The sequence below is a fragment of the Corvus brachyrhynchos genome, unplaced genomic scaffold, assembly GCF_000691975.1.
Source record: "Corvus brachyrhynchos isolate BGI_N302 unplaced genomic scaffold, ASM69197v1 scaffold245, whole genome shotgun sequence".
NCBI classification, from domain to species: Eukaryota; Metazoa; Chordata; class Aves; order Passeriformes; family Corvidae; genus Corvus; species Corvus brachyrhynchos.
Window position 1 is genome coordinate 1,870,121 of NW_008238988.1, and position 15,119 is coordinate 1,885,239.

Sequence of the window (15,119 nt, forward strand, 5' to 3'; positions counted from 1 at the left end):
ATTGAGTGCACCAGCAGAAAGGGAGAAAAGACAGTCCTCTCCCAGAGAGTGTGGAGAATGGGAGATTGGGCAGCTGATAGCATTTGGAGATCTCAGCACCTCACTGCCTACATTCTACTGAGGATGAACATCCTCCTCTGTGTCACACACAGCACTGCAACAACAACCACTTAGCCAAGCAGCAGACTGAGACACGTCCTCTATCCATCATCTCCATGACTTCAGCTTACAGAGACAGGAAAAGAGATTAAAATGGAAAAGGACAATGTAGTCTGAAAAGTAACCAGGTGACAGTGTCATCACCTCATCCAGCAGGGCTGCTCCTTGCATTGCTTTCACTTGGAGGCAGGGAACACAATCCTTTTCTCCAGTGCTAGTTCAGCAGAGCCAGCAGCCCCTCTGGGAGGAGCACCTGGATCCTATTCCTGGCTTGCAAGAGAGCTCTTTCCCAATGTTAGGTGACATGATCTGGCATTGTCTACTGCTCAGCATGCCAAAATGAGTCCCCTTCTATCCCAAGGAGATATTACAGGATAGCACAGGAGATCTGAAGAAGAGCGCTCAGCAAACTGAGTAGTGCTTTGCGGAATCCCAGAGAAACCATTGATCTGAAGCCCTCCCCTGTAATGCTCACACAAATGCTTTTCTGAATGAACCTCACTTCTAAAAATCACATTAACACATGGGCAAAATGATGCAGAAAGGAGTGATTCAGGCACAAAGGTGGATGTGCAGTTTGTTCTGGTCTTTTTTGGTATTTGTGATGACAGAAGCCATAACTTCAAGTAAACATCTAAACATGCATTGTATAATGCAATATAAAACTGATGCTTGTTATCTCTTGTGCAAACCTATGGCAATGCAGGCTAACAAGTGCACAGGGTGCCTAAATAAAAATACCAGTAGTATTTAGTCCTTATATCAATTGTTAGTACAGGAGAACAGTAGTAATGTCTAGGCACTTAAAAGTTGACAGAGAATTCAAGAGTGCTTTCTCATGCTGCCTGAAAAATTTATCATCCAGTCTACAGTGGTATCAAATGCTTATTTCTAGGACTTAGAAACATGATAATAAAAGGGATAGGATGTGATTTGCATGCAGGTTAGCTTTTCTATGAGCTATCTGCGTGGCAAGAATATTTGCAAACGTCATTAATTTAAACAAGGACAGAGAGAGAAGAGAGAGTTTACCCCAGAAGAAAACAGCATCACCTCGGAATCAGTCTGTGATGATTAAGCCTATGACAAAATGAGCAAGACAGTGACCAAGGAAAGGATTTTGCAGGTATTCCCACTGCTTCTCCCTAGGGCTAATTATCTGGATGTAGAAAATGCAGGGCAAGCTGGAAAAGCAAGAACTAACCATGCTTCCCAGGCCTTGCCACCTGTGATACCCATGGCTGCTGACACTGAGCAGGCAGGTTAAAGCTGTGTGCCCTGCCAGAGATGTTTTCTGCTGGCAGAGAACAAGGAGAGACAGCCCTTTGTCCCAGGATCTGCAGGCTGCCCTGGTCACCTCTAGGACTCCAGCAGCATGTGCCACCTGCAGACCTGCGTCCCCTGCGACTCCTTCATTTCCTGCCAGTGGCTCTGCTCCTCCTCCCCGCTGCTGTTCTGGCCCATGGAGATCCAGCCGATCATCTCCTTGCGCTTCATGCTGCGCCTGTTGTAGATGGAGATCAGCAGGGTGACATCAGAGAGCTGGAAGAGGGCGACCTGGAAGATGAAAGTTTCCTTGTAGACGGGGTTGGGCTGTCCCCGGCGGATGGAGGTCTTGCAGCGAGACATCTCCTGACCCACGGAGTTGCGCAGGCAGAGCTTTCCGTAGGTGTCTAAGACAAAAAAGAGGAAATGACAGGTTTGGTGCAGGTGGCAGACTAAATGAAAGCCCCAGGCAGTCAAAAAAACACCCCAAAAACTGTCCAGGTAGAGCAGCTTAGTCTGCAGTGAATAAAAGATGAGGGCTGGATTGCACTCCTTGGCAAAATCCATGGGATGAGAAGCAGAAGATGAAAACACCTCTTGGATTTTCTCATATTCAGCTGGGGAGAAAAGAAAACTGATGCATGTTTCAGGCCCACTCTCTTGGAAAGAACAGGATGTCTGGTGTCCAGTCGTAGCAAACCTGTCTAAGACTAACCAAAACTATGAGTATCTCCACATCAAACAGTGTCTTCACCTTCCCTTCCTCTCCCTCACAATCAAGCTTCATTGGGGCTGTCTTACCCAGGCTTCCCTTGGCTGCCCTTGCCTCTCCTCCATGCTCTACGATCTATTCTTTGAGATACCAAAAAAAAAATAGGGTCTTGAAAAGGAAGGAAAAGAAACCTGCACACATAGTGAAATTATGTGATCTCCCATGATAGTTCCATGTTTTATCCAAATTCTCATATTACCTTTTTGCTGGACTCAAGGTCAATTTTATTTACAATTTAAGTCCATACAAGGCGTAAATATTCTTAGCAAATACAAGGAAGGGATGGTCCAATTTAGTGTTCCTGTAAATCTTCCCTTTAAATTCCTGCTATGCTAATAGTGTGGTGTCAGAGCTCCCAGTGCTCCACAGACCCAGCTCAGTGTAAATTTTCACCTTGCTCTGCACATGACAGTGACAGATTGCTTGGTTAGACAAGTCCTCTGCTAACCCCTTCGTAAACTGTGCCTGGGTTCCTGCAAGTGAGTATTATTTCAGAGTGTGCTGAAGATAGGAAATAAATAACAAGCCTCCATCCCTTGTCTGCAGCATTTCTATCCTCTTCTGTTCCCGTTTGATGTGCTATTTTACGCACTTATCTACTGAGCAACACAAGGTGTGAAATTACACTTCAGGTGTGAAAACACTTCCATGTCTCCAAAGCAGGGCTTCCCGCTCCTCTCAAACTGTTCCACTGAAAAAGCTGTCAGGAGGCTGACAATCAAGGAGCAAATTGTGAGCCTGCACAGCTGTACAGCTATCAAGTTACTGCGGGGAAAGTTCAGCCCAGTCCTTAGCTGGGGGTGCCAGCTTGGCTCCCAGCATAACACTGGGAATGAAGAGGCTCTTGCCAGCAAGGACCTGCTTGTTACACAGAAAGGCAAAGCTTTGATTTGATTTCCTGATTGTGCCTGGGAAAGAAAAAAAGAAGCTTTATTGAAAGGTGGACTAATTTCCACCTTAATATTCAGTCTTGAGGGACTGAAATCTGTAACAGCTTCAGACCCATCAGAAACACAAAGTCCAGCAGAGGACCCTCTCTTCCAGCTTGTCTCAACGTGAAAGCAGACACAACTCCTACAGTATTTGTAGAGATGTCACTGTGCTTGGCACTGACACACCACAATGTGCACTGAAGCGTTCCTCATGTGTAAGTCCTGGCTGCTGGTCTAGGCTGCAGGGAACTCCCTGGAAATAAAGATAAGTAAGGATTTTATGCTTTTTTTTAATGTATTCATCTCTTTTTTTTTTTTTTTTTTTTTTTTTTTTTTTTTCTTTTTTTTCTGAGAAGGGATTTTCAAAATATTGGAAGAACTCTGCCTGGGTGATTTTTAAATAAAACAATTAGTACACTTCTCTGTTTGAACTTCAAAATTTTTCTTTCTCTTCACATCCAACCCAGGATTACCTTCCTATGCTATTTTCAGGAAAGGTCTCCCACACATGGCTGCATCTCTTTTTCTAAGAAGACAGGGAAAGGACTGAGGTCTAGATTTCACTTTTAGTATACCTTGCTGTCATCCTTCCTTCTGACTTTCACCAGTAGTGGCAGCTCAGGTGGGATTCATCACACCTCACTGCAGGCACACACATTTGAACAGTCCCCAAAGGAGCCAACCAATTCATAATCAAAAAAGCAGATGGCATAATTCAGCAGTGATCTAGCAGCCAGTGACACCATTACAGATGATTTAGCAAGCACCACAGCTAAAATGCCTCATAGGAGACTGTTTCAGCATGTCCCAGGTAATTTTGCAGGCAATGAATGGATGAGTTTCTTACAGTCATAAACTCTGGGATGTCACATCTTGCAAGTGAGGGGTAACACAGCTGGCTTTGAGGAAAAATGAGCAGCATACCACTAATGACCTAAAGTCAGAAAAGTTGGATTTTCTTTAATACACCTCAGATTTCTATGTAATTCTGCTCCAAGACCCTGTCTGTACAGTAGCAAGGCAGGTGGGGATTCTGCTTGTATCATCTGGAAGGAGACTGTGCTCAAGGCAGAGCTAATACCAGGAGCCCTATTCCCCCCCAGGAAAACACAGGCACAAAACCAGTGCAAGTGACTACTAAACCAGGCTGCTAATTCTCCTCAAACTTATTCCACTGGGTGTATTTTACCAGCCAAAAGAATCAAGCTTGCCTGAAGAGAAATAAAAGAGTAGGTGTGGATCGGTTATTTAGCATCTGAAATTTGCTTTGCAGAGTTGGTACATATGAGGCTGAGCTGTTATTCTGCTTCACTAAACAAATTTTAAGATTGTAGTTTTCCCCTCCTGCATTGTGCTCTTTGCAGCATCTTTTTACGTGTCTCATCAGAAAACGCAGCTCTTCTTGTGGTGAAATCTGGTCCTCTGGGATGGAAAGCTCTCCCCTGCTGTTGACTTTGCCAAAGAAAACCCATCCCCAGTTACACAGTGAAATTAGTGGAGCTACAGCAAGGATGAACTTGACAATTTACTGAGGAATGTATGTGTAAGAGCATCTATTCATTATGAAGGCAAACATTTTCCATCTAATTACATGCTCAGGTTCAGTAATGGCCTCATTACCGTGGTGTCTCAGCACTCTGTGCTCTTCAGAGTGTTTACTTTTGTGCCACCTCCATCAAGCACAAAAGGAAAAGAGAGATTAGGGCCGACATTCTTTAAAATGTCTAAGTGCTCACCTTCTATTTAGGCACCCATCTCACTGACATGAAGAAGAGCAAGACCTCTTAATATCTGGGAGTGTCTGAGACTGCAGCTTGCCCACAGTTACACAAAAGTCTGTGAAGATTCAAGAACAAGGTCTAATTTTGCCAGTATCAATTTTAGCACCACATCTACCAGGCTCTCCTTTCCATACAGGTTTTGGAATGGAAGTTCTCGCTGCAGAGCATTTTTACTGTGAACTCATCTTGCCTCTCTGGTGTGAGTGGACTGGACAATGTACATGTATACATAAAATATCAACACCTCTGCATTTAATACCAGAGTGAAAAGTACTAAATCAAGGAATGCTGCAAGAAGCCAGACACATTCTGGGCTAGTGCTGCATCTTCTTACTCCAGAGGGCTGGGCAAACCTCTCCTCGTGTAGACTGCTCTGTCTCCATCGACACTGCCCCAACCATCAAACACCTCTCGAGAGCTCATCTGCAAAGGCAATCAGTTTTTCTGGGAGTCTTCTAATGACCCATTTCTGTCATGATTCTTCTGAGGCAACTAACTGATAATGACAACTCAGGGGAATAATCAACTGTAATTTATGCGTTCCTGTTTTTGGAGCAGGGACCATAGCGTGTGTTCTGCTTTCACTTACACTAAGCACCACCATTACTAGTAAAGCTGACCCGTGAGCAAGAGCACTGCAAATACAAAAGCATCCAACACCCTGCTTGAATTTATATTTAGAAAGGAAGTAAACAACCGAAGACTCCTGACCCCTCACGTCTGTGGACTGCAGGGTACCGCACAGCGCCACGTGGACTTTCCCACCCGCGCTCCAGGCAAGCTAGCTCATTTCCAAAAGCAGGATAACCATGTCAGCATGCTGCAATCCAGACTAATAACAGCCACAGCAGAAGAAAGCCTTGGGCCTGGAGCTTAATTTCCCCCAGCTGGCAAGCCCACGCTCCCAGCCTACATAATAAACGGCAGCACCGCTTGGCGAAGCAGCCCCAGAGCTAGACTCTGTGCTGCTCTGTACAGGCAGCTCAATGTGAGGTCTCAGTTTGAGGCCCAGAAGACCATTAGCCCTGGCTTTGCCTCCCCTTTCAACCAGCAGTGGGGCAGAACACAGAACATTCACACTCAGAACTGGGTTCACTGCAGCTGGATCAGTAAAATAGCAGGGAGGAGAATTAGACCCAAGCTTTTGATCTCAACCCCATGTCATGAAAGTCTGGATTAAGGCAGTTTATGGCCTACTCTGTAAATCATACAAGAGCTGAGAGCTGCCTACTACATTACTGAGAAGCCAACTTTCCTTTCCCTGTTCCACCAAGCCTCTCCTTCTCAGGTTCCCTCTCCCGGGGCTGGCAGCTCTCTCACAAGGGAGAGGCTGGGATCTGGCAACCTTCACAACATGTGAGTCATCAGAGAACAGACCAGCAGCACCTTTAATTTAAACTGCAGCAGAAAGGAATGCGCTGCTCCCTGGAAGCACTGTTTGGCCCAAGGGGAGGGAATTGCATCAGTGACATGCAGGAGGGGCAAGAGATGAGGGCTACCTGGAAGGAACTGCACAGGTCTCTCAGGAAGGAAAGCTCCTTCCGGAGCACCTTGGAGCTCAGTTCCTCAGTGATCCTCCTCTACTGCCTCACCACCCCACAGCCACTCCATTTCACAGCACCAGTCCTCTCCTGGGACACATGTCAGGCTGCAGAGCCAGCTCACCACCTGCCTGCACTCCCCAGCCCCGAGGAGGTGCAGCTTCAGTCCGGGCTGACACAGCTAAAGCAGAACACAGACACCTCTCCAGATGCACAGCATGACTCTCCTCTAATAAGGGCATTTCTACTCTTTTCCACATTAACGCATTGCTGCTGCCTCAGAGAGGGGGTTGGAACTTTAGCAGAGGAAGCAGGGATGCACAGCTGAGCAGGTCAGGAAGCATGGATACACACCTTCCCAGCAACGGGAGCAGCAGGATGTAAGGATGCTTAAGCCCAGCTTTGAGCACCTCCAGCAGCAGTGCCCACTGGCGTGCCTTGATTACACAGCCTGCCGTCAGATCTCCTGCAAACACTGCTCGGTAGTGCCTCTGCAGATTTGCACTAAACATTCAGCTCCAGCTGAAATTTGGAATTAGGATTGTTCCACTCTGGTAGAAATGGCTTTCTTCTTCTGCTTGTTTTGGGAGGGGAAAAAATATGTGGGGTTTTTTTTCCTGTTCACAGCTGTGGGAGTGGGAGAGCATCACCATACATCCACTTCAAATGCAGTCCTTTGATTCAGAAAGGTCTTTGTTTATATAGGCAGCAACTGTATCATGGACTATGCTTTTCACAGACCTTTTAGAAACATAAAGCTATTGAAAACACTACTGGATAGCCACACAGTCCCTGGATGTCTAATTACTATGGAATATCCACCGTAAAAATCTCACAGTCGCTCCTTGAAAGTCCATTTTTCACTTGTTTTGATTGTGACACTAGTTCTCCTAAGTCTGATCTGTCCCGGGTCCCACATGTGGTGGGAAGAGTTGTACCCAGCCAGTCCATCCACCCAACAGTACCCAGTACCACACACAGCAGTAAATCTATAAAAATATGGCATATGCTGGTTCTCTCACAAATACTCTCGAAACTCCAGCAATTTGTGACTCAAGAACTTCCTCAGCCAGAGGCTTTGTGTTTAACAATCCTCTGTGGAACCTTCTCTGCGAGTTTCTCCTGTGCTGCACAGAACTGAAGCAGGCTTCCAGCATCCATGACATTCTGTAGTGAGGAATTCAACAGCGTAGGGAGGAGCTGTCTCCTCTTCAGAACCCGCTCCCTTCTTGCTTCCTTTCACCGTCCTTTGGTATTGTACCAGGAGAAGACAACAAATTACTGTTGTCAATTCACTTTCTCAATGACACTTAGAGACCTCTGTGAATCCTCCCCCATCTCCCTTTGTTGTAGCATCGTAGGAGGCACAGTCTATTCAGCTACAGCTCACTGGAAGCTGTTCCCATTCCCCTGATGGTCTCCAGCGCTCCTCACCATATCTTTTCAGTTCTGCCATATTCTGTTTGAACAGAGGAAGACAGAACTGCACACCGTATTCATTCCACCAGTGACTGGATATTTACAATCAAATATTAATTTTCCATTTTGTCCACCTTAAATTTGAGTTGTTTTTTCACTACTATTGATGACCCTCGAGTTGACATTTTCCTGCAGCTATTTACGGTAAGCCTAGTATTTCACTCCCAAGTGGCTCTGAGCCCATCCAGATCACATTTGAATTCCACCTGTGTCCCCATGCAATACCTTACACTCATCCACACTTCCTCTTCCACCTCACTGCCCAGCTGCTCATTACTGAGACATCCTCCTGGGGCTCCTTGCATCTGGCCTCATCTTTTCCACCCAGAACAAAGCTTTCTCAGCTGTTCTTATTGCAGGCTTACTCCAGCTATATTCAAGGATGGGCAACAAGAAGATGCAAAAGGAGAGGTGGTTTTCTACAATTCTACTGTCACTGACTGGCAAGTACTCAGCAGCAAGAAACTTCCCAGCACAGCTACTGCTCTGTTATCCAATGTCTGGAGGACTGAATCCACCCCAGCTTGCCCTGGCACAGATCCCTCTTCTATTACTGATGACATGGGAACATGAATCACAAAGCTTTAGGAGCTCAAGCAAGTTCCCTGTTCAGAGCAAGATATGCAGGTTAAAAGTTAATTTCTTTATTCAGCTTCCTGGTCTGCTTTGAAGTAATTAAAGGAATTAACCTGTGCCTTAGTTCTCCAGGAATGTAACAGGGATAATAACTTTTCTTCCCTCAAAAATAAGCTGATAAAATAAAATCCACTAATGGCTTTCAAGCACTCTGACCCCAGAGCAACTAGGATCCTAATTTAAAGATCCTCAATTAAAGATTCTGATTTTCCTATGAGAGCATTTTCTGTACTTGTTGGTATTGTTACCTGTGGCTGAGGTAGATGTTTGTTTTCAGACAAGTCTTTGCTTCAAGAATTTCTCCTGTTCCCCACAGAAATCCTGAGAGCTTGTTCTCTCCCCTCCTGTCTTTTCCAGCATCAGTGCTATTGTATTTGTTTAATGGGGTTAATATGCTGCTGGTATAATAATGATCACGCACGGATGCAATTATTATGTGTGATTAATTCTGCAGCTGCAGAAAAGCTTGGAGGACTTTTCTTAGGCGAGGGGATAATTTCACAATAGTTCTTCTCACAGTGCGTTACACGCAGACATAAACCCCAAAAGAAATGCAGAAGGGAACAGAAGGAAGGCTGGATTAGAGGAGACAGAGCTGTACCCAGCAGAGCAGCTGATGAAGGTTTAGCATCACATGGGCAGAGACATTTCTGTGTTTTGTGTCTATGCACTGCCTAGCTCAAATGATTCCTGGTCCATCACTGTGATCCCAAGATACTACTTCCATGCACATAGTATGTAGCTGGTTATAAATTTTTAAAGACGTTTCTGCCAGTGGCGTAGGCTTCTCTTGTTACTTTTGTTTTTAAATAATAAACACCCTTTAAATGGGCACACTGCATTTTGTTCTAAGAAAATACAAGACCACAGACCGAAATATGAACTCCTACAAAATGCTAGCACAGGTTAATGATTTTTACAAGAAGCAAGGAGATGCACAGCACACAAGCCATTAGCACTAAAATACCAACAGTGCCCACATCTGACAAAACTGTAGATGCTTTTCTGCGTGATGCTTTTTGGCACACACAGATAATTTATGGTCTGATGCTGGAGCCATACTCTTGAGTGCTCTTAAGTGCTCTGAGTGATAATGGATCTCTTTGTGTGATCAGGGATTGTAAGCTTAGGCCTATAACTCAGCATGTTCCCCAGAACAATACCTGGACACTTATCCTTGACCAAACTATTCTTAAAGGGATTGTAAGCTTAGGCCTGTAACTCAGCATGTTCCCCAGAACAATCCTGGACACTTATCCTTGACCAAACTATTCTTAAGTCCCACATTTGTGACCTGAAGACACTGTCTGCATGATTTAAGTTTCTGTAAGCTGCTCAGCTGTTTTCTAACCCATTTATTACCCATGTAAGCACCCATGACTTTGACATTTACCTGACTCAGTTTAAAGGTTTAAGTGAAGGAGAAAATGTGCCCAGGAAACACTGAGACATGCACCATCTCCCCTTTCTTCTCTAGAAAATCATCTGTTTCAGCCTCTGCAGTCTTTAACACCTAAAATCACCAATGCCCCAGTCCAGTTCTTTCTTCTGCACCCAGTGAAATCCCTGTGCAAGGATGGCAAGAAGGCAGCACACATGCTGTGGGTCTACAGGAGGGAGAGAACAGAGTCAAGGTGGGCAAAAAGCACAGCTGGAGACTTTGCTGTTGTGCAAAACTCCTTTGCCATTCCCCAAAGCTGCAGCTGTCGGCTCCTGGGCTGTGACAGGAGCCCATGTGGGTCCTGTATAGGGTCTGGGTATGCAGGACTGGGAATGGAGAGGGATTCTGCCCATTGTTTTCTCTCAGCCTTACCATAAATGGCTGCCCTGAATAGCAGTTTGGACTCGGTATTTAAGTGTTCCACAGAGCTATTATATCCGAAATTTCCATGATACTTTAAAGAAATCACTCCCTCTGAGCCTCGAACAGCAGAACCTTAAATAGGACCTATTTAACAAAACACAAGGGCTCTTTGCCTGCCCTCCACAAAGGGGCACAGCAGTTTCAGCTTTCACCTCGTGAAGGACTTATTGAGCATCTCATTCAGCCAGCAGCATGTTTCAGACATAACGATCGGCCCTCACAGCACTCCTCTGCAGTGCCTGAGGGGTTATCAGTGAAATGCTACTCCAGCACCTAGACAAGGGCTGGTTTCCTTCCTCCTTTTTAATTTCTTTCAGTTTCTGCTTCACTGGGTTTTCCTCTTCTCGCCACACTACTGAGGGCTTTACAGCACAGAGGAACAATTCAGAAGGCAGAAGCAACAATGTGATTTGGAATAAAAGAAGTAGATTTTGATGGGTTCAGAGTTTGCCTATAATCATTTATGGATTTCTGTGTTTCACCCAAAAGTTGGTCTAGCACTGAGAGACATTGGTCTGACACTGGTCTGTATCATCTGGATACAGAAAGGATGGAATTCCATTTATGAGAAAAAGAAGTGGGCATTACAGATGCCTGAAAATTAATTTGGACTATCCTTCTCAAGGACTTACTGCAGCTCAGGCACCAAACAAACCTACTCTAAGGCAATTTCCATTTTATCCTTTAGGACTGGAGGAAGGGAACTCAGCTGTTGCAACAACTCTCAAATTTTCCTTCTGCAGAAAATTTCCTTGTGCAGCAGTGGAGAACTCACAGCAGGAGGGTCCCCAAAGGGCCCAGAGCAGCAGGTCACCCCGCACTCAGCAGCACAGCATGGGGACTAAACGAAGTGTAGCCCTGGGAAACACTTAATGGCACCAGGCAAGGCCTCTGTGGGTCACATGGTAACATTTAAACACTTGGGAAGTGCTTCTTGCTTTTTTTTAATGGATCTGCTGGGAATTACTCTGTGCTTGGGTACAACAGCGCTTTTGCCATAATCAGATATTGTAAAGGTATGTGCCATAAAGCAGATATTCAGGTATTACTGTTCCATCAGCTGAGCCTTCATATGATTTCCCCCAATTGCCCTCCAATATTTATCAGCACACGTACCTGAAATAACACTTAATTTTCAACCAGGTACTCTGCAAGGAAACCCAGCTCAGAAACACTGTAGTTGAATATCTTGAGGAAGAAAATAAAAAAGCAAATTTTGGCTCAACGGCGCTATTTAATAGCAGTGAAAGTACTTACCAGGTGGCCTATTAATTGCGAGGTTTCGGAAATGACTGCCTTTGATCATCTCCACTGACAGCCTCCCTGTAGTGGCATTGTATGACAGTCCCACGAGCAGCTCTGGCACCCCTCCATGCGACAGGGACTGTGTTGAAGAAGTGCTATCACTGTGAGAGATTGCTGACAGACTCAGCTGGGAATCTGCTCTCTGCAGGGAAAGAGAGAATCATCAGGACAGTCACCACCCCACCCCCCCCTTAATTTATATCTTGTGGCCTTGTTTAGTAAGATCTCTCTTAAGAAATTACAATAACTGAGAATTAATTATGCTGGGGCACCAGAAGAATCAGAGCGTCGCTTTTACAAAAACACATCTCTGAACTTTCTCTTTAAAGATGAGGAACTCTGAGTGAAGTGTTATCACGAGTGTAAATCAAAGCCTCTGAGATAAGCAAACATCCTACTACACTAATACTCTACATCTCCTTGATAATGGCTTTTGGATGGAATACACTTTTCAGTTTGGCAGTTTTTGGCCGTGTACTGTGCATTTTCTTACTTTCTCTCCTTGCTACCACAACGCTTTCTCTATTCTCCTCTTCACGTGGAGTACGATGTTTTATTCATTTCATGTGCACAACCTTCCTCCAAGCTTTTTGTAGAGAATGAATCATGACAGAGCTCATCTACACAAATTGATTGGCACAGCCAGAGCTGGATACAACTGTGATGTGTGTGGAAAACTAAGAAGCAGCACAGCCAGTTCCTCTTCACATGACCCACCTCTCCCCTTCCACCTGTCATGTACAGGAGCACTACTAAGCATTTCTGGCAAGATGGAAACCACACAGTGTGGAGATCCACAAGATGATATCTAGGGCCAAATGAGGTAGCTCCTGCACTGGCAGTACCTACACAGTGGTGCACAAGAACCACTGTCCTTATTGAAATTAAGACTAATTATGCCTTGGTGGTTCCCAGACCAACCTACTGTTTCTGAATGGCACAGCATGTGATGGCTCGTGCAGATGTAGTAGAGCCACATGATTTTATGTAAACTTGCTAGCTGAGCTACTGTTAATAAAGCACAGCTTTGCACAGGGAAGAAATGCCCTGTGCTTCCCCTTACTGACAACTTTTTAAGTGACAGCATGTCAGATCCACCAGTCACGCACTGACGGCCCTGGATGAAAGACTTCAAGAACACCCTGTTCACCAAAAAGCAAACAATTTTATGGACTCCATCTGTCCTTCATCAAACTTACACTCAGGTTACTCCTTGGTTCCAAGAGCAGCGTCACCTTCATTTCCCCTTCCTGGCTGATGCCGCTCAGGTAGAACAGCTGCTCCCCCATCATCTTGTCCCCAACCATCTTGTGCACAGCATAGAGGCGGAAGCGAATGGCGTGGCTGCTCAGCTCCTGTGGTTCCAGCTTGCTGAAGGTGATTTTATCCTGGAAGATGGGGATGGGTCCTCTCTGCACACTTGTCTTACCCCTCTGTTTCTTGCCCGGCATCAGAACCGCGTGCACTTGCCAGGTGTTCACACCACTGCGGTCCTTGTCCGGGATGTCCCTGGCCTCCAAGATAGTGGCTACCAGCTTTTGACTTGAGGGTTTATAGGTGAAGATGACATCCAGGTCACCACATTTGCAGATGGGCTCATGGGCACCATGATGAGCTGGCACACTGTTCACTTCGTTGTGTTCCTGCAAAGAGAAGGACGAAGTAAAACCTCCACTGGAGTTCAACTGCCTCTGTGATTCCAGCTCCATTTAAAAAGAAATTGTTCTCCTCACTTGTGCCTGCAAGTATAGGCAGTTGCTGTGCGAAATATGGATCCCACTGTTTCTGGAAATGCCAATGATAGTTAATTGCCTGATTTTGTGTAATAGTCCCCCTACTCTCTAGTAAGCAACAGCACTTGTTGAAACATTTCCAACAAAAAGTTTCATCAATTTTTAAGTGTTTTGCAGGAGACAGTTAATTTGGCAAACATTCTACATGGAGAAAAATTAAACAAAGGGGGTTTTTACATTTTATTCATGTCAGTTTTGAGGCACTAACAAAACAGTTTGATCTACTTAACCTGTTACTTTGAACATACACTGGAATTTTTTTCAAGGTGGATTTTTTTATATTTTCAAAATCCAGCAATTCAGCCAAATCTGCTAACTTTTTGGATATTTTGTTCTGTTAGAAACTTAAAAAGAATTAAGAACTGTGTTAAATTTAAAGAGGAAATCACCATGTCAGAATTTCTTGTGGAATAGAAATTCCATTTCTGGATGCCGACCCATAATTAAATACTTTTCCTACAGCTAAAGCAATGATAATGGAGAAAAGTAATCTGATTAAATACATATTGATTAGTTATACCCTTCTAAAATCTCCCAAGAGAAGCATCTGTTCCTTCTGTTCAGTTTGGGTACTAATACATTCAGAATAAAAATCCAAAATAAACAATCACAACATGTGCAGACCAATTCACACACAGTCTTTTACCTACTTTTAAAACAAAAACCATCTTGATAAAACAAGATAAAACCATGGATGCTCACCTTACCTTTTGCTGAGTGGGCGTGTGGGTTTCTGTTCAACAGTGCTTTTTTATCTTAGAGCTAGAATGTGCTTCATGTGATAAAGGGGTTGCTATAGTGATCAATGATTTGTATTTAAACATGAGTATGCACTGTACTAGGGAAAAGATTTTCAGTTAATAGCCAGAAGGTGAACTAAGGCCTGTCACCAGCATCTGAGTCACCCTCCTCCTCAAACATTTATCTTCTTTTCACATTTCAAGTAACACTTCTTTCCAACACAGGAATCTTTTTTGTTCGGAGAACAGATGATGGGCCACGGGACGTCTGGTGTAAGTCCCTTCAGAAGTGTCTGGGATAGCGTGTCTCAAACAGGGCCTCGGATAAACATCAAAATCTTTGTTTACTTCCTGTCAATCTACTTTTGAAGTGCTCAGATTCATCTGCCATGACATGCAAAGCTCCAGATTTTCACAGTTTCAGAGGTGCTTATGACTTGTGCACACGAACACAGAAGTCCGAGTGTGCGGATTAGCGATCTGCTGTTGTACATCTTGCAGAAGTAATGTCAAAGGGAGAACAACGCACAAAATTACTTGGTTGGCTACAAAAACAACTTTCTGTATGAACAGCAGGCTGCTAAAAACAAAAAATGCCAGGCAGGCCAGGTTGCCTGGAGAGAGCGTGGTGTTAGGAAAATGTTAAGTGTTCCTGTGTAGCAGTCAAGTTATTTCTGTCTGGTTGATGAAATAATATTTAATATGAAATGGGATTGGGCTTGATTCATATTTCACTCCATATTTTCATCCCTCCACACTTTTATCTGTGCATTGGCTACTGAAGAAATGGAATCAAGGCACGTTCAAGGACTGCTGCTAAGGTGTGGAGACAACTGTGCTTGAGGGGTAAC

The 15,119-nt window shown here is 44.5% G+C and overlaps 1 protein-coding gene across 2 annotated transcripts in view; it reads right to left on the bottom strand.

The window, feature by feature from the left end:
* Positions 1-730: 730 nt before the first annotated feature.
* The window catches only part of SYT16 (synaptotagmin 16), a 47,740-nt gene continuing 33,351 nt past the window's right edge, over positions 731-15,119 (bottom strand). For both annotated transcript variants that reach the window (XM_017738916.1, XM_008637277.2), the window contains exons 4-6: positions 12,935-13,378; positions 11,688-11,877; positions 731-1,832 (exon numbers count right to left, since the gene is read on the bottom strand). In XM_017738916.1, the coding sequence (XP_017594405.1) occupies positions 1,519-1,832; positions 11,688-11,877; positions 12,935-13,378 (948 nt within the window). In that variant the 3' untranslated portion in view covers positions 731-1,518. The remainder of the gene's footprint in view (positions 1,833-11,687; positions 11,878-12,934; positions 13,379-15,119) is intronic.